The sequence below is a fragment of the Toxorhynchites rutilus genome, chromosome 1 (genome assembly GCF_029784135.1).
Source record: "Toxorhynchites rutilus septentrionalis strain SRP chromosome 1, ASM2978413v1, whole genome shotgun sequence".
Taxonomy (NCBI): Eukaryota; Metazoa; Arthropoda; class Insecta; order Diptera; family Culicidae; genus Toxorhynchites; species Toxorhynchites rutilus.
Genome location: NC_073744.1, coordinates 45457340 through 45478504, shown reverse-complemented (window position 1 = coordinate 45478504; position 21165 = coordinate 45457340). Strand labels below are relative to the sequence as shown.

Sequence of the window (21165 nt, the reverse complement as noted above, 5' to 3'; positions counted from 1 at the left end):
TCAGTAGAGCCAGTCACAATAAACTCATCGATCAGTATAGATCAAGCTTCTTTGTGTATATTCGCCGCTTTATTCTCGATTCCACTTCACGGTGAACACGAAATAAAGTGTATCCGTGATGACAACGGTACGGTGTCGAAATCTGAATACGAAATTAGTTTTCCACTAAAACTTATCATTATAAAATAAAATATTCAGATACAATATTTGTGAGAGATTATTCTACCACATGAAGAAATAAAAGTTTTCCATTCTCATTGAACACTAATTTGATACGGAAAAGGTCATTTTCATTCATAATTTCCATTTGAAAGGAGTTCATTCTGTCTGAAAACCCATAGTTATCTTTGACACTTTACTAATTCGTAAAACGTAGTTCAATGGCGTGCCGTTCATTTCGTTTTCACCTTGAAGTGGAAACGGGAATAAAGCCATCGATCTCATCTTTACTGCATCGAGTCTAGTGTCTACTCATCTTTACTAGAACTCTGCTCAGAAACCTATCTGGGCGGAAACAGTTGGAATTCGAGCAGTGGCAGCTTTGCAAGTCCAAATAGAAAAGAAAATCCTCCCGAACAAGATGTAGACCTCCCCCAAACCGATCCAGAACGTCACAATCCGTATGTTTTGGCGAATTCTGAAAGTGTCGCTAATTCTCGAACGAATAGACCGGGATCTTCGTTTTGATCGAATCGTGACTTACTCCGGTGAAACCACGATGTAAACAAACGAACTTGTCCGGAAAACTAATGCCTACTGTGATTCCGTAGATTCTCAGTTTGATTTAGTGAAATTTTGAGAAAAATAAATACTCTAAAAATGCCTTAATGATCGTGATCAACATTTAAACCGAAAACTCCAGACAGAAGCTTTCGCATCAAGATCACTTTGAGGCTCCAATTTCGATCTCGTTAATTCGGAGACCCCAAAAATCTCCGGGTCGAGACTAATCAATTTACAGTTTCTCTTTTTTTCGTTTTGAACCACCGAAATGAAAGATGTTATCTTATTTTAAAAAAAATGCACATGTTGGTTTTATCGCTACACATTTTCCTTCGTCTACGATTCGGTTTGCTGGCCTACGATTAAAAAAAAACAGCGCGAAAAGCGAAGAATTCATACCCATATCTAATTTTTGTTCATCTGCAACAGAAGAAAAAAAAATGAGGCGATCTCTGTTGCGTGTTTTTTTACGCGCTCGGGCGCTTTCCGCTACCGTGATTTTGCGCGTCGGATGTGGACGGATCTGAGGTTTCTTGGCGTTTTTTTTTCTCTCTCTCTCTCTGTTGGGCTATTAAACGTTGCCTATTACATGGGTATTATTGTAAGTCAGAAGCCAAACGAACAGAAACAGACGCGGGGAAAAATTCGATCTAAAATTCAAGAAGCAATAGATGTAACGGTGCGTTTCAGAGGTTATGGTACTCCCTATGTTATAACACTGAGTTCCAACTCGAAGCTTAGTTTAACTTCCAATTGAAGTGATTACTTTATAACTAATTATAATAATAATTATCGATTCCAGTTGATGCATCACTTTTCATTGAGTTCTAATTCTATGATTATCTATGCTAGTTAAATAGTTTCATTCTTTCCCACGAATTTAATCTCGAGAAAGTAGGTCTAATCAGCATTTCATTCCAAAACATAACGACACTTGCTTATGCCCCAGAGCCCAAGAATACTTCATCCGCTCAGCCACACGGGTTTAGTTAAAAGTCCAGACACGTGAGAGCATGCGGATGTTCAGGGAAAAAAACAAAGAACAACATCGAAGAAAGACCTATAAAAAGAGAACGGGAAAAAAGCCTTCAAGAAACAGTAAGAACCACTGACCCACTTTCCAGCCAACCAAGGCTTTCACGAGAGTGAGCAAGTAGGCAGGTCTTTCTCCGGAACGAAAGAAAGAGGAGGAAGAAATGATGAGATCCCGGAGATCGGCCATTCCATTCTAAAACCCAACCTACTTTGATGATGATGATGATGTACATCAAGCCATTCAGTTCTACCAGTTCTTTTTTTCTTGTTTTCGTGATTGTACTCCGGGAGAGATGGGCGGCCTGCTACGATGCATACGGGCTCTTTTGCTCTTCTAACGGGGTCTAAACCTGCTCGGAGGGAAATTGAGGCAGCCAGCTTGGCAGGCCGAACGGTTGCTCGAGTAACGTTCTCTGCACCTTATTAAATGGCAGCATAAGGACCGTATCGTTAATTATGGGTACGCTCAAAACACAGCTTTATTTCAAATATTGCATTTATTTTTCAGTTCTGATATCAAAATATTGTATCTTATGAATGAAAGAAAGGAGTAACAGTAAAAAATAATCAAGATTCTGATTTTCGCGCCAATGATCGCACCTGCTTCTTGATGTCCCTCATTAGGTTCTGGACAACCGTCTCATCGACTTGTTTGCTCACATTTATCCAATCCTTTTTGAACTGCTCAAGGTCATCGGCTGCCATGTCCTTCTTCCGCAGTCGTCCCTTCATCAAAGCCCAAAATTTTTCAATAGGTCTTATTTGCGGACAATTTGGAGGATTCATCTCCTTTTCCACAAAATCGACATTATTCTCGCGATACCAATCCAAGGTCAAACGTGCATAGTGGCATGATGCCAAATCAGGCCAAAATAGTGTCGGACCAGTGTGCTTTCGGATGAGCGGTAACACACGCTTTTGGAGACATTCTTTCCGGTAAATTTCACCATTCATATTCCCGAGAGTGAAGAAAGGAGATGATTTCATGCCACATTGACAAACAGCTTGCCAAACCAGCACTTTCTTACCGAATTTTTCGCAAAAAATTGACTTCTCCGCGTTCGGGACATCTGTTCCTTGCTTTACAGTGTAAAACTGTGCCCCAGGAAGAGTTTTGTAGTCCAGTTTGACGTAGGTTTCATCATCCATGACGATGCACAGTTCGCGTTTGCTTAAAATCCCATCGTAAAGCTTACGGGCACGGGTTTTCACGGAACTTGCCTGAATTTGGCTGCGTTTGGGACATTTTTGCTTTCTATATGCCTTCAGTGAGTTACGTTCTTTGGCACGTTGAACCATACCGATTGATGTTCCACACTTTTTTGCGCAATCCCGTATCGATAATTCCTTTTTTCTTTCAAATTGCCTGCAAATCTTTTTATCCAAGTTTGGCTTGGATGGCCCAGGTTTTCTGCCGCGACCGGGTAGATCCTTCAATGTATTATACATACCAAATCGCTTGATAGCGTTTTGGACCGCATGGACGCTTACTCCTTCCGCCTTCGCCAATTTTCTCATTGATATTCCTGTTTCGGAGCAGTATCTGGTCACAATGGATTTTCGTTTTTCTTCTGTTAGCCCTCTCATGATTGCACTTTTAGGAAAAAACGATCTTTTAACAATGCTAACTGAACGCTAACTGTGTCAACAACAGGAGAAAAATAAACAGCTGTCAAAACAAGCTATAGTCTTTTTCAGACGGAGACTCTAAGGCGTACCCATAAATAACGATACGGTCCTTACGCAACATGGTTGGGTGGCTGTGTGTGAGTGCGCAATTGAAGATGCCATGAATGGATGGATCGTTCAGACCAGGGATTCTCAAACTGTTTTGGGCAAGAGACCCCTTTTCCGGAATTAAGTCATACCTTAGACCCTCATAGTCAAATTTCTTTGAAAATCATATCTTTGGGTTTTTTCTTACTGAATAATTATCAATTTGAAAACATTGCAGTTGGTTAAATGAAGAAACTTGACATTATTTTCTCACGGAAGCGATCTGGCGATCTGGCACCTCTCACGGTCACGAGTTCAATTCACATCCCGAAATTCCTCCAAAAAATGGAAGTAATATGACAAACCAGGCAAAAGTGTTGAAAGTCACTATAATACAGAAAAAAAATATTTTCTCTTCATATTCAACAAAATAAAAAGAGATAAAATTTAGTGAATCTCAAGTGTAATAAATACAAATACAAATTGCTCACAAACTTTAAAAACATTCAAATCGCAAACCAATCTATCCACAACTAACAAAATATCAAAATACGGTTCAATATTGGTTAGTTGAAGCCTTAAATCTCCGCATTCGTTGATTTTCAAATGGTTCCTTCGGTTTCGCGTTGTTTGTAACCATAATGGAGCCTTTTTCGACAAAGTATGATGATGAAAAAACGAGAAGATATTCTTCACCAATGTCTCACATCGCAGGATACTGTTTTTAGATGTTTCGTTATAACTAGAACATCTGACAACCTTGGTTGTACTCCTGCCTCATCTAATTTATTATCCATCGAAGAATTTGATAATTTTGAAGATCTAAAAACATTTTAGTGAAACCCTTGTGTAATGCGTCCAAGTGAGTTTTGAAACATGTAATAATATAACATGGTCTTGGAGCTTTTGTGATAATTTTGACAAATGCGGAAACTGTGAACATTTTCTTCTGCTTAAATTTTGTTTTGAAAGTTTTGTTAGAAGGGCCGATATTATTGATATTGTTTCAATCAAGCTGGAATCGTCACCCTGCAGCTGAAACACAAATTTAAAAAAGCTGAAAATATAGCTGAGCAAATAATCGAGTGTTCGAACAATTGCTTCGAAGGTTCTTGATAGCACTCATAACATAAAAAGACCGCTGCGATCTAGGGCTCAGATTTCTTGCCTACTAAATACTGTCTGTGAATCAGGCAGTGAATGGCCAGTACCTTACGCAGTTTAAACTTCGAGTGAGCTGTAAAACCACGATGACGACCAACCATAGATGGTGCGCCATCAGTCTCAATGTTCTTCCATGGAATAGCTTTTTCGGTGAAAAAAAAACCCGATCGATTCTCCTCTGTCTTCATATATGTAGCAAAATAACTTCGCGGCACATACTTTCATCTTTTATATATCGAACATACCCTAGCAAAAGAACTTCATTGCTGGGTAATGTAGACTAGTTCAGCTGCAGAGAAAAACTGTTGGTCTATAATAAATTGAAAAACATTTTCCTCTTCGCGACCCTTCTCAAGTTTCCTAAAATAATTTTAAAAAAATTGTTGCGCCATGCACATAGATGACCAAGCATTTTGGAAATCCTTTTTCAATCACTTTAATCTAGTTCGCTTCTTTTAGTTATGTAAATACCTTATAATCTCTTGAATTAAATTAGAAGTTGAGTACATCATCATTCAAGCTTCAACGTATTACAGAACGCATATGAACTTGCAACCTAAGGGCAAGCTAGTTATACAGTAAAATATCAGGAACATATTTAAACATTAATTTCATGATGACTTCCTTCGTGTTAAATCGCGTATATGTTTAAAATACAGGGAAATGTAAACATGTCTGAAGGACTCAGACGCTCAAACAACGTTTTTTTAATTGCCGAATTTTTTATCTTGTACTGTTTGTACTTTTTATTTTCATTTTGTACACGCTCATCATTTTGTTGAGCTTCTAAAATGTACAGCAATAATATTTTCTACTAAAGTCATTCTCAGGGTTGCCACAAATACTGAATATTCTGTATTTTAATGATTTTTCGCCAAATTTCAGATACAGAATACAGAATAAAGGATTACAGATTTTCTTCAAAGATACAGAATTTCAAGATTTTTTTTTCAAATTCTAATTTAAATGTGAAATTAATTACAGTTCATTTTCTCTGTCTACCTTCTTATCAATTTTGTTTTTTTATCGTTGAGTCATGAAGATATGTACCTTGATTTATAAAAATGTTGAACCATATGAAATGTCACCTCACTTCTCCAGCCATACTAAGGATGTTTTTGGGACACTTTTTGATAATTGCACATTCATCAGCGTGGGTTGAGTGAATATTCTCGCTTCACAATGCCAACAAAACAATGTTCTGAAATCGGTTGGCTTCCATCGATCAATCGGAAATTTACGGAAAATTTAAGAAATGCAATGTTCAACAAAACCATGTATAAACATCATACAATTTATTATGAGAAAACTTTTTTTATGATTTATTCTGTTGTATTGATACAACTTAAGCAAACCATAAAAAAGAACAATAAATTCAAAATGAAAATAAATCTTTGTTTCAATCTTCCAACAGATATACAGTTTTTTCAGAAAATTTTACAGGATAAAATGTGGCAACGCTGGTCATTTTTATAACAGGGTGATTCACGTAAAACAACTTATGGAGCATCCTAAATATTTCAAATAAGAACTTGTGTTATTTCATAGGGGTCGACATTCAGACCCCGTCGACCCCCAAAGTCAATTTTCGTTCCTATGGTCCCCTGGGAAAACGAAATCGACCCCAGGGGGTCGATATTGACCACTTTGAGAAACACTGGTTTAGACGCACAATCACCTACGGTAGCAAAAGATTCTTCCGTTTGCTTCCGTTTGAGGTATTCGGCAAAAGTTAATTTACAATCGTAGAAACAATTGAAACACATTCTTCGATCACGCGTGATCGCGTGATCTCGAATGTTAGGCATATTTTCAAAATAATGATCCATCAATGATTTCCTATTATTATTATATCGGATTGCAGGGTGGGTCCGATTGGAAATGTGCTGAAATGATCACCGGTAACGTTGCCTTGTACCCCTGACGTATTGACCCGAATTTCCCCCGTGCTGTGCAAAAACTTTGACATTTAACCCAACATACGCGCGGGTTACCCAATTTATTTCCCAAAATCAGCAGACCTAATTACTAGGAAAGCCATTAAAAGATGTCTGAACTACATACAGACGCAAAAGTTCGGAAGAAACCAACGAAGGCTGGAAAAAAATATATCAATTATTCTCGTATAAACTTACCCTGCCTTTTTCGCGCTGCTGGATCCGATCGTTACACACACTTCCACACACACTTCCCTCTTCTCACTATTCTTATCCGCCAGTCTTTCGTTTTCTTATCAACCATCACAGACCGAAGATCCGGAGGCTGTGTACTCTTGCGTTCTTCACTTCTTGGAACCACGTTGAAAGAAGAGAAAAAAGCTCCCCCAAAAACAACAGCGTGTTCATTATTTATCTTGTAGTCTTTTCCCTTTACAACGGCGCTGCCCAACCATCCCACGACCGCCCTTTCGGAATGCAACACTCTCCCATGAAGATGACTTTTTATGCTTGGGAGTTTAACTTTCTCGCTCCCTGGGGTCCATATTTACATTCGAAGACAGGAAGGCAGACAGGCAAGCTGGTGGGCAGGTATTTTACGGCGCACTCGGCTTGTGTAGGTAAAAAGTAGGTCGTCTGATTTCTTGTTCTTAGTGAAAATAACGGATTCTCGGCGCTGGCAGCTGAACCCGCGCGGATGGTAGACAGCTACAACCGGGTGAGAATCTGTGTCGCGAGCGGCCTGAAAAGTAGCCCATCGCCAGCAGCCCGCGTTCGTCGCTTGTTATTTATTCAGTTCGGAGGTTCCGAAGGCTTTTACGACGATTTACGATATGCTTGCCATATGTGGGTCGGAAGGTTGACAAAATATAAAGCGTTCAATATGAAAAAAAAAGTTGAAAAACTATACCGAAATATTTCAGTGAAAATATAAAGAATATTTCGGATTGGTTTGTTTTTATTTAAAAGAACTTCATCTCAAGATTGAAGACCCAATATTTTTACTCGCATTATTACTTAATAGCGTGTTTCATTTACTAAACATCCGTATCTATATAACTAAAAATGATTTGGTGTCCGTTCCTCACGATTTAACTCAACAACGGAGCAACGGAATTAACAGTCAGTATCAGGATTGATGCGTCTTGGTGTGTGTCAGGTTTATATACCTAAAAGTAAATTATATACCACGAATATAGATCACGTACAGAAAAATAATTTCTGGGTATTCGAAATTGTTTGAATGAAAATATCAATTGTTCGTGGGACGAAGTTCACCGGGTCAGCTAGTCTTTCATAAATTATATCGAGGAAATCTCGATCTAAAAAGTAGATTATTCCAGTGGCTGAAAAATTAGCTGCATGTATGTCATAAGAGCCACCCAAAATTTATTTTTAGTAGATGTTTTGGCATCCAAATGTATTACATTAAATGAGCTTAAAGATAACAGAAAATGTGCTACACTTCCATACTAGTACAGCATTTGTATAATATATATGTTATAGCAACATAAGAGCAACATGAACGGGGGAAACAAGAGACACATTGCAAATAAGCACACATTAAACCTTTTCACATACTTTGCCACATATAGACCAAAGGATATAGATTCACGTTTATACTCTCTTTTTTACTCTCAGAAAACACTTTCCAATTATCACGCATTTATGCAACATCACCAGTAGATATGTAGTTAGCGTGGTCGTGTCATACAGCCTTGCCTACCAGCCGGCCTTGGTTCGATCCCCGCTTGACATCGTTTGGATTTTTTTTTTAGAACAATCCTAAACTGACGTTCGGCCTGAGAGAAAGAGTTTGTATACTCCCTTACATACAAACATTTGAGAGTTTTGAAAAAGGTTCTTTTATTTGTTTATTTCACCCTTCAGCACACGAAAAATACTTTTTTTTTCTGCCGAAGATAAACATGTTTTCTGCCAACGTTAGTTTGGATGTAGGGAAGGAATAGGGGAATAGACAAGTGGATTTGGGGAAGTGTAGCCGACTAAATAAAACTATTAGTACTTCTCGATAAGATATCGCAAACTGGTATGCGTAAGTATACCCCTCCGATCCTCTCAATCGTCATTACCAACGTACTCAATATAGAGACATACAATGAGCACGAAACGATTAGAGGATAACTTTTCTCGTAAAATCTCTATCAATTCTGAACCCTTGAAAACAGGTTCTCGTCGGTTCTCGTTGATCTTCTATTTGACCCTTTACAATCTTGTTTTTCCTAGTGCTTCTACCAAAATTCTATATAATATAAAACTATTTTCAGACACAATTCTCGTTCAACATTATTAAATTACTTGCAAATAACATGTTTCTCCGTTACATGGTGTGTGGAGGATGAATGTGATCCTCCTATTACATCCAATATATTTCGCTTGCAATGCGCTGTCTTCCCTTTTATACATACCGTGCCCCCACCCCCTCTTTCAGAGGAGGGGGTATGTTTAACCATAGCAACATTTCTCGTACTGAAAAACCCTCACATGCCAAGTTTGGCTCCCTTTGCTTGATTAGTTGTCGAGTTATGCAGAAATTTGTGTTTCATTTGTATAGCAGCCCCTCCTTAGAGAGGAGGAAGGAGTGTCGAATCACCATAGAAGCATTTCATGTTCCCTAAAACCTCCACTTGGCAAATTTAGCACCATTTGTTCAATTAATTATCGAGTTATGCGGAACTTTGTGTTCCATTTGTATGGCAGACCCCCTTAAAGAGAGGGGAGGGGTCTCGAACTATCATAAAAACCTTCCCCGGACTCAAAATCCCCTACATCCAAATTTTCACGCCGATCGATTAAGATATTTCCAAGTCTGTAAGAATCAGGCAGAAAGACAGACAGACAGACAGACAGAACTCATTTCGTTCATATATATAGATAGTCTGAACGAGATCCTACCTGTGGCCATGAATCTTCAACTCCCATATGAGCCCAACTTGAACTAAAATATGAAGAGTTTGGATCAGACTAGAAGTCAAAATTCAGGTCAAACCTTGAGACTTTTTTTTGAAAAAGATCCCACTATCCATTGCGGAAGTGAAGTATAATGAAAGTGAATCAGAATCTCGGCATCGCTTGGACACAGACCAAAGATAAAAAGTAGAAGGGTCTGACCCTAAGGGCACGGATGTAAGTTTGACGTAGGGCTGTAATTGTTCAGAACAATTGTTTTTTTAAATGTAATTCTTTTCATTGTTAAAAAAAATGTTATAAACAGGTTGTAACGAACAAAAAATAAAACATAGCTTTTGCCAGGAGGTTGAACTGCCTAACTGAAAATGATTAATTAATATAACAGTGTGACACATAACAGGGTGAAATTTATGAATCTATGTTGAATTTCATTAAAATGATAATGTCTGTTTTTTGGTTTGATATTTGCTAGAATGTTTTAGAGAAATCCGATTTTTTTTCTTTAAATTTCTCGCTTTTAAGCATTCCTTCTGCGTAGTAAAGGTTAGAAAATAATCATTTTACATTGTTTCATAACATATGAAGAATGGCTTGGTATAAGTGTTGTAATTTACATTTTTTTACTAGGCAAATGGTGCGTGGTACGTGTTGCGCTTCAAATACTGCAGATCCTTCTCGTAAAGGTCGAACGGAATCCCCTTCATAATCAGTTATTTCAACCAACTTAATATGATATTGATTGCATCGCCATTATCCTCAGCATGAGCTGCTAAAAAGTGCCCGGAAGATAGTACTCATAACCTATGTGTGTTATCAAATTTAAAAATTTCGAAGATTATCAATGACTTTAGTCCAATCGCGAATTGAAGCCATTGTAGATATACAAAAATCTATCTTTCTTACCATTTACTGACGACATTTAATCGTCAAAATGAATTTAAATAGAAATTAACACAAAGAATCACGACCGAATCTCGCTTTGAAGCGCATAGAAATACAAACATCATCACTTTTGTGGTTCTGAGCTCTAATTTAGATGTCACATCTGGTGCAGCTTTGCGTAGTTTCGCCTAAAGCAGACGAAGTATATTGGATCGGTAAACAAAAAAAAATGACGTCATTGATTACATTGAATATGAAGTATATGGGAAAGAAGCGAAGAATATTGAAAATACTTTCGATTTTGTGATATTTTGAGTACACATGAATTCATAAAGCTGATTTATTTTAAATGGATGGCTATGGTTTGTGCGTTCTTTCCATTGTCTTATCCTTATTATTAGTCTCATTCTAAGTCATCGAGAGTAGTAGCTTTTTCGGTGAAATAATGTTCGTTTGCAGACATATTTCACGTCACACATACTGGCACTGTGGTCCATGATGATTTTCTGAAGCAATGATTTTCTATGAAATTGCAGCCATCTTACTAACACACTCCATCATCTACATCACCCTACACATTGACTGGATGTCTAATTTGATTGATAGAACGAATTATTGCACACGATTTTGTGTTGCATATAACATTCACGGGAACCAAGTTGAAAGAAAGAATGCATCATACATGATGTACCTTCGCATTCGCTGGCAAAACAGGCTTCTTCTAATCGTTGAATTGCTTATTTATTTTACAATTTCCACTTTTGACATCTCAGGTGAAAAGATTGCTGGATAAATTTGCCGTCAAATGGTATACATTATAACCTTATATATTTAATAATATATCGTTAGAACAATTCTTCGTAAAATGCATTTGAAATCTCTTAAATTTTCGTTACATTTTTCGTAGAGTGACCTCCCTATATAGAAATCAAAGAAGTAGTCCTACGTCAAAAAACTCAGAGGCGGAACCAAAATTTGATAGTAGACCTGGAGTGACATTGCGCATTTCGAAATGAGTAGCTCGTTTCAAGATAATTCAAACTCGAATCGAATTGATTTTAGTATTATGTATCTTTTTCGAGTTAATATTTTCAATGTACTAGATTTCGAGCAAAATTTGTCTCGAAGAAAAATGTCAAACTTTTGGGTTTGTAAACAAAGCAAACTTCACGGCTATTGCAAATATCAATGCCGAAAAACAAATTTAATTTGATATTATATTAGAATTGTGATTAAGAAGAAAAGATCGCGAAATGTGTTTTGACGACAGCAATTGGGAAGAAGAAAACACGCTTATTTCACAGAGGCGGAAGTTGAGGGATAAAAATGAAAAATGGATAAAAGTGAAAATGAATGAGTTTGTCTTATGTATGTTTCCGATATAAATAATAATTATTATTCTTTTGTTTCAAGGTTTCGGCTGTATATCAGACCTAGTCGAGAAGCATTTAAAATTATTTCGGATACAACCGTGTTCCAAACAACTTTCAGAAGTACTTCTACTCCTGCTGTTTTGAAATTAGCGACCGTTTTGAATCTTTTGCCTTCTGGTCGTACCAAATTAATGCAATGAAGGAGAAAACTTTTTACTTGGTATGGCTCATCCAACAGTTTCATCAATGTTCAATGAAATGATGCCACTTCTGGAAAGTAGCTTATGCGAAAAAAGGATCGAATTGGATACAACATCGTTTAGTGAAACAACCCAATATTTCTTCGACAAATTCAAGATATCCGGTGTATTGATGGTCTTCATATACTCATTCTAAGGCCTACGGAAAATGAACAAATGTACTGCAAATATTATGCTTATTGTATATTTTTGTGATTCCATAGTGCTGAAATAAAAGTATTGTATTTAAACTCACATACTTGTACAAATAGACGTCGAAACCAAAGGAAATGCAATTGAAATTTTCTTTGATGTAAGGTTTAATATTAAAATAAACCTTTCACTAGCATTTTACCATACGACGATCAACCATTTCTTGTAGAGACATTTGTTCTCGTTTCGAGTTAAAAAATGCTCGAACACAATGTTACGTAATGTCAAACTTTGCTCGAAACTCTACTACTGCCATATTTATTTCGCTCGTTTCGAGCTCGCTTCGAGATTCATAATGGCAAAGGTGGTCGAAACGAACGAAAATCACTCGTTTCGAAATGCGAAATGCCAGCCCTGATTCAAACAAATATTGTCCAACGACTTCCGAAATACTTCAAACAATACAAATAACACCCTTTCTCTCTTCCTTCCAGGCCATTAAAATGTCGGAGGAGCCGAAGCGTCGCGAGTGGCCATTCTTCAACCTGATGGACGTGTACTTCAGCGATCAGGTTAACGATCCCACGCTACGTCTGTTCTCGTCGACCAAGCGGTTCGATTCGGACACCCTGGATGATGCTCAGTTCGACGATGAGATTATGAACTCGACCGCGGCGGTGGCGATTGCTGCTGCCGCAGCTGCTTCGGCGGCCGCTGCCAATGCACACAGTCAACACAAGATCAAAAACGAGCTGATTCACGGCCACAGCGGTGGCAGTATGCTGGACATTTCGGATATCATCGAAGACCATCTGGGCAGCGGAGATTCCAAATTGGACCAGTTCAAGCGGGAAATTGTCCTGAGCCAGTTTAGTAACGTGTCGGATCGGAGTAACAGCAACAGCCGGAAGGAGAAGAACAACAATAATAATAATAACAACAACAACAACAACAACAACAACAACAGCAACAACAATAACAATAGCAGCAATAACAACAACTCAAACGCTAACAGCAACGGAAATACCAACCACAACAGCAACAGTGTGAACAGTTTCCGAGAAAAGGAAAAACAGCTGATCGAAAGCCTGAATCACAGCCCCGGGACGGGTCATATAGGTGGGGTCGGGAGCAACAACAACAATAATGGCAACGCGGACAGCAGTAGTCTAAATAGCAGCCCAACGAGTCATGTGAGCAGCACCAATGGGCTGAAGAATACGAACGGTCCCACGACGAATGCAAGTTTTAATGCGTTGCTGGCGGCCGCCAGCAGCACCCACAACGGAACCGCGCTACAGAGCAACAGCAGCGCGATCAGCAGCACCGATCGGGACACCGATTACGACGATTATCCCAACGAGCGGGACAGCATGTACGACGGGGGAAGTACAAATTTGAAGAACCTGAACCAGAAACTGCTGAACCAGATGAACGAGCATCACAATATCGATCAGGTAATGTTTGTGATAATGCACTCTTGTTTCCTTCTCAACCCCGTATCAAATGACATATTGGAGGGAAATACGTGGCAGGGTGGGTCTTATGACATGCAAGTGAAAACGGTGCGGTGAAACTTTCTTCTAAATAGCATTTGCGGTGATTGGGGTTTGAGCCGCAGCACCGCAAATAGAGGCTCAGAGAATGAGCTAGGCTAGATGTGACCGTCATTTAGTTTGTTTTGTGATCATGATGGTCTCATCATGTAAGACACAGCTTTACCGCAGGCAAGTGGCGAAACGTGGTCGATTGCAATCTCTGCGGAGGTATAGTAATTAATGTTTGAGCACCGAAAACAAATTGTCTGGGATGGATTTTTTTGTTGTTACTAAATTTGATTTTATATTTTCGCTTTTCGCTAAGTAGTATGAAACAATATGAATCGTTTCTCAAACTGTGTTGACCTTTGGAGAATCACTTTAGAGGCGAATGAACTGCAAAGTTTAAAGCCTCTTAAAAACAAAGAAAGAAAGAAAGAAAGAGAATCAATTTGAAGCGAAGATAATCTGCAAGCTTCTTGCGTGTTATTAGCTTTATGTTATGTTAGAGGAACATGTCAAATTGCACAAGTTTTCATCTGATCACTATTGGAGATCACCGAAGTCTAGGCTGACCAAACAGTTCAGGAATAAAAACGGGACACGTAAGCAAAGAACACAAAATGCAATTTTTTTATGTACAATTTCACCCCCATCGACGGTATCTGAAAACATTTTGGGAAATCAGGCTGAGATGAGTTCGGAAAAAGCACTGTAGTTATCTGTAGTTACAGATTACAATTTTTTTTGGGATTCATACAGATTTACAGATTTTTTAAAATAACGTTTCAATATTTGTTTTGGCTTGATGTCAAAAATATTTTTTTCCTATTACACCAATTTTATTCATATTCTAATCAGTCTGAATTTTTGCATTCATATGTCATTATGATCTCATTATAAACTATTAGTTTCTTCAACTACGTTACGTATTTCAATGTCATCTGTAACTTATTGGAATATATTGGGTTGATATAATGTTATTAAGATAAAACTTATGTTAAAAAACTAGTTTTAGTATGCTCTTCCAAGGAAAACAGTTATATCTCTGCAGGACTAAGAGATAGAAATTATATATATTCAGCAAAGTTTCATGAAATGGATAGCTCTAACTATTTTGCTCAAGACAGAACTCAACTATCTCGTAAGCACAAAAAGTATTGCTATGTTTTGTACTATTTGAATGACGGCTAGGATAACAATAAATATAGAAAATCGTTTATCTTTCCCTTACTAAAGCACAATAATTGTACATTTCAAAAGTGGGTTCATACTGTCATGAAAATTCATTTTGATTTGAAACATCTTGTTTTTGGGGAGGGTCTCCGTAGCCACATTGGTTGCGCGTTCGCTTAGTAAGCGATCGATCGTGAGTTCAAAACTCAGGACCCTCATTGACCATCTTTGTGTTGTTACAGAATAGCTACGTCCACGCAACAATCATCAGCGATGGAGATCGATCCACGGTCGAAATAAGATCGATTTATCCATACAACTGCTCTGCTCTGCAAGACACATCGGGCTGTTGTTCTATAAATAACTCAACAATGATCAATCAACTGTCTCCGCTGTCCGGTGGTCCCACTGGATAATAGAAGAACAGAAAGAATACTCTTACGCCTAAATGGCTACTGTGTGAATGTACCATATGTAATGGTATAGAAGGAATACTGGCGAATGGCAACTGTGTAATGTGCTAATTATAGATATATGATAACCATGCGACATGTACACGATTAAAAAATTCGGCTCTGTTACAGCTAAAATGCTAATGAGCCTTAAATAAAAAATTGGAATAAAAAAAAAATTGTTTTTGGGATCGAAAATATCTAAATGAATCATCGATATGTTTTGACGTAAGATTAGGATTTCGGTAACATATAGCAAGTAAAAATTAGTAAACAAGATATTGGTCGCGTCTCGAAAAAGATACTTAAGATGGCTCCTACTGGAATCCGTAGTTAAACGCAATCTGGAGAGGTTCAGCTACGGTTCGGTGTACAGAAGCTACTGAACTGGAGGAAAGGAAGAAAGGAGGAATAAATCTAAATAAAATGAGAACCTGTCCATATCTTTAGCATATGACTTAAAAAAAACTTTATTCAACCATTTTGTTATTGTAGCTACTCATGCAGTGCAATGTCAACAAGCAGGTCCTTGTAACTGTGGTAACTTTTATTAAACCTCAATGAAACATAGTATTTTTACTTCAGTTCTGGCTCTACGTGGATACCAGCATCGTCGAATTCATAATAACATAATAACTATGACTAAGATTATGCTTCGAATTTGGACTTATGAAATTAATACAGATCTTCTGAGAATAAACTCAGATACAAAGATTTATTGAGACCAAAAACAAAGAGTTTATTATGGCAACCCTGACCGTGATTCGGAGGCAACTTGATCACCGGGATGAAATTGATCAAACGTAATTATGAACTGAAATTTTTGAAGGTGTCAAAACTTTTTTTTTTTTGACGCGATTAATAATCATCTGTAGGTTCTTTTCATCAGAGTTTTTCATCGAATAGCTTATTAAATTGCATAAAAATTTATCTTTTTCTGAACAGCATTTTCGTTTCCATTTTAAACAGTGTAAAGAAACATATTTTCAACAAATCAAAACGATATTCATAGACGTTAAACATATTAATTGACACTCAGCTGATTCTTCACGAGTTGAAATAGTAGTCAGATAGTTCCAATTACTATTAAAACAAGTGAGAAAAATCAATTTTACAAAAAAGCACCATGAAATAGAACTTTTTTCTTGTTGCCGCTCAGTTTTCTCGGAAACGGGTGAATCGAATTGAACGCAACAAGTTTCATTTGGCGGGGACATGTTTGGGGCCGTAGATTCCAGAACCTAAAACAACACAAAATCGGTCATTTGGAGTATAAACTTCATTTTTTCTCAAAAATATCTTATTCGCGATTAATTCAAACCTATACGACCTTATTGACGTAAACCAGATATGTTCCGGATCAGGTTCCCGAGGGAAGTGACTACTTTATGACCAAAACCAAATCCCATCATTCGACACGTCGAACTTCATAGTTTGTCAAAACTAGCTCATTTCAAACTAGACCATTTCAAGGGCTTTGGCCACATCAGGATAACTTGTACGGTCTCCGGATGACCTGCAGCTCAAACTTTAGATCAAGATATGAAAGGAAGACAGATATGAGACTACAACATTAGATGGATGCAATCAGACCCTAGAATTTTGATTTATATTGGCATAGGTGAAGAAATCAATTCAGATTTTTCCAAAATTCAAAATGATGTATCGCTTTCCATTAGGGTGGACAGGGCTCAAACTCAAGGACATCCAGATTTGTGACAAAGCCCATGAAAAACCATAGGTAGAGCTCCTAACAGAAGAAACGTGGAATTTTTTTCTTTACACTCAAAATACGGTACAAGTTGATAAAAAGACGGGACAATCAAAAAGGGTCGAAAAACGGTATGCTCATTTTTGTGATGGAATCCATAAATTATAATATTACTAGAACGAGTGTTTCGATGATGAGTGAGACTAGGGAAGGAATTTCAAACCATAAAAGTCTTGTTATCGAACGACAAAACTTTCTGAACAATCCCTTGGTATTACAAGTGTTCCGATGCGCTACTAGCATCCATCTATCGCTTGGGGACGGACGGCCATTTCATTCAAAACCGCAACACTTACACACGACGACGGTTTAGAGCTTAGCTCTCAAGCAGCAGCAGTTATGCGTCCGGGGTAGTAGTCCACTGACTCGCATACAGGATTATTGTTTTTGGATTTTTAGAAAGCTGCCGGCAGATCAGAAATCTCCTACAGTTTCTCGAACGGACAACGCGGGTTGGGCTGATGGACACGAAGCCAACAGCAACACTCATCAGCGCAGTAAAACGTGCCGTTTTTGGTTACCTATTTTATTTTTTCTCCGTCACATACAGCGCTGGTTTGTGCTTTTACGTGTGTATTGTTGGGCGGTCGAAGAGATTCTTCTTTTGTTCACCTGGTTATGAACAACGACCACACGAAAGACCACGGAAAGTTGCAATACTGGGCAGCTCGGTTTCTCAGGTGTTGCTGGATCGAAGGAAAGTTGCCTTCGCTCTTTCGGTAGAGGATGGGCCCAAGCTAACATATATATAATGTATATGTACTGACAAGAATGCAACGGTGAAAAGTGAAAAGATATGTGGAAAAAAAATATTGACACGTTTCGCTTTCTATACGCCACTGTTTGTGCTGTCAGTCAGAAGCGGTCTTAGTGAAAAGCATGTGAGACGATCTTCTGAAAAAATCTCAATCTGAATCTCATGGAAAGTTTTTGTTTTTAAGACTTTCTTGAATTGAAATATCAGAATAATCATAAATCAATTAAAGGAACCGTTGTGCGCTGAAAAGAAAACAGCAAATTCAACAGGGACTACATTCCCGCTCACATCCATAGCAATTACCTCAAGTGCGTTGCCTGTGCCTCAAATAAGACGAGGGAAGGTTATTCCGATCGAAAAACAGCTAAAGATTATGGTATTCCAGCCAGTAGCATGAGGGACAACTCACGCCATAAGTATTTGTTATTATCAGTAAAGTTGACATAGTAAAGAAGACTTTTCGTAATGATAAGACCATCCATATATTTGAAGATTCATGGAAGATGTATTATTGTCGGACTTTTTCTTCATTATTGGCATATTAAATGTACTTCTAGAATAAGCATTTCAACTTAAGTAATCTTTTTTTTTTGACGTAGGAATACGTCTTTCGGGAACATATTGGGGTACAAATTGAAAATAGAAAATCGAGCACATCGTGAAAATAATCCAATTTCAAACGCTTATTGATCAGTCATTTCATGATGGATTGATGAAGTTTTTGCGTCAATCGATTTCGGTACTTCATAACAATTTTTTATATTGAAGAAAATAATATATGTCATGTAACTAACTATCGAACAATTGAAAGATCTCAACCCCTATCCTAACGGAAATACCAACTACCAACCTACCGAAATGTGGTCCCTAACAGAGAAATTGAAACCAAGCTGCCTGGGAGAAATCGGCATTGCAAATATATGCAAGTCGGGGGCATTTTTATATTGCAAGTAAGGTGAGTGATACGATTAATTCTAGCAAATAATATTTTAATTTGGAACTTTAATGCTGGTTGCTTTGTGAAATTTCATATCAATGACCGATCGAAGTGTATTGTGAAAAAATTAGCACAAGTGTAAGTGTAAAATTCCATATGGTAGCAGTTGTGTTAAAAATTACTTGAAATATGAAACGATTCATTTAAATTTTCATAAATAAAAACCAAGGTGTGCTCCCGCTCGAGAACGGGTCATTTGGTTTAAGTAAGACATTTGGCACTAACAAATTTTTTTGAAAACCCCGATTTTCGGTGATCTTTCGTTTTTCAAAAAAACTCAAATTTTTTCGTCTGTGACACTAATAAATGAAGTTCGAATGAGCTAATGACCCATTCCATGAGGTTATGCACCAGAAAACCAAATTTAAAATCTAGTTTTAGGAGAAAATTTGAATAAGCACTAATTATATCATAATTTTTTTGCAACCAATTTAATTTTTATGCACCAACCTTTGAGAGAGGTGAATTTAAAAAACTACTTAATTATATTTAAAATATTTTAGGTTTTCACTATTTTTGTGTTTCTTGAGATATCTCTGCACATGCTTAACCAAACTTCAATGTCTATATACCATTGAATGGGTGATTAAATGCTTGTTTGAAGAGCCGTGGATAGACCTACGTTTCATTTTGTAATTTATGTGAAACAAGCATTTGAAAAACAGGTATTTTGAAGCGTTGTCACGTCACAAAAATAGCGCATTTTTTTAGTTTATCAAATGAACATAGATTCAAACTTTTGTATACTTGGGTTTCTCTGAGCAAACAGCGAAAGTCAACAACCCTCAAAATTTGGTTGAGATCGGCCCACAAATAGAGGAGTATCAACTGTCTCCAGAAGTTGTTGTCACGTCACGAATAGTATACGATCCATTCAAACAATATTTTGACTCACTACAAACACTTTTTTGCGTTTTATGAATAAAGCACACAAAATTAAACAATGTTATAATAAAATTAAGAAAATTTCCAACAAGAATCATCAGTTGTAGAATATTTTATAGTCAGTCAAATACTTTAGCGACGTGACGTTTGCTGTTTCGGACTGTTGAACATTAATGATTAATTTCATTAATTACCGTTTCGTTTCAAAACACACAAATGATATTTCTCCTATGTTTTATCAACAATATATGAACGTAGATTCCATAATATAAAATATAATCTTATTTCAACTTCCGGTTTGCTGATGGTATTATTGAATGCTAAAAAAATATGGAAAACCCATACGATATGGGCTTACCAGCGGAAGTCGAATATCGTATTCCGATGCCATTTTAGAACCGAGGATGTTGACTTCCGGTTCGTTAAAAACGGATATAAAAGGCCGGGAATGGCATGAAATCCCACAATACGATCGTGAATATAACATATAACCATGGGTGCACGAAGAGGAATAAAAAAAGAATAATGTTTGATAGTGAGAGATAGGATTTAAATGAGAGGGAGATAATGTTTGAGTGGGAATAACTTAGCCTTAGAGTGACGTGTGTGGAGTTATTCAAAGAAAGTGCACATACAAATGTACACGCAAACATCAACGATTAACGATCAACGATCGAAGTCAACGTCAAAGTCAAAGTCATCTTCAATACCCAAACATAAACGCCCTTGCACAGGTATGTGAGTTTATCAAAAGTTTCTGATAGCAAAATCAAATGTGTTCCCCCTGTAGTGAACGCCACTCGATGAACCAGGATTGTGCTAGCCATTGATGGCAAGCGCCAGAGTGAACGTGTTAAACAATCACGATATAAAAACTGGAGGTCGGTTTAAGACCACCCCGACTTTTCCCAAATAAAGACATACCGTGTATAACAGGTAACAGGTAGATTCAAATTATATAGCTTTTTTTTGATGAACATACCATAAACAATTAAAATTGCCTTGTTTCGCAATGTTTCACAAACTAAAAGAACATAGAACTCATTTTGCACACAGGTCGAATATATTTCTCTTCCGACTTTGGAGGAATGAAAACGTAAAATGGCGCTAAAACGCTAGAATCAAGAGAATTCACTATATTATCAAATTGTCAGCGTTTCCACTCTTCTCTCCCTCCCACTCTCCCTTAAGTCCAATTGAGTTAATATTTGGCATAGGGTGTTCTTTCGAGGTGGTGAACATTTCTTATGAGGTAACTTTTTGAAATTAGAGATGACCATTTTCTTTGGCACCTTAATGGAGAGGTTCGATATTTATATGTTAGAGGCAAAGAAGAGAATAAACTTTCTGCACCGAAAGCGTACATGACAGTTCTGCTTGCGTGCTGGTGTATCATGAAGTGCGAACCGATGCAGAGTTGTCTCGTTCTCTTTTGT

The 21165-nt window shown here is 37.5% G+C and overlaps 1 protein-coding gene across 4 annotated transcripts in view; it reads left to right on the top strand.

The window, feature by feature from the left end:
• The window catches only part of LOC129771595 (probable serine/threonine-protein kinase DDB_G0267686), a 170070-nt gene that overhangs the window by 111350 nt on the left and 37555 nt on the right, over positions 1–21165 (top strand). For all 4 annotated transcript variants that reach the window (XM_055775397.1, XM_055775411.1, XM_055775420.1 and 1 more), the window contains exon 5: positions 12648–13610. In XM_055775397.1, the coding sequence (XP_055631372.1) occupies positions 12648–13610 (963 nt within the window). The remainder of the gene's footprint in view (positions 1–12647; positions 13611–21165) is intronic.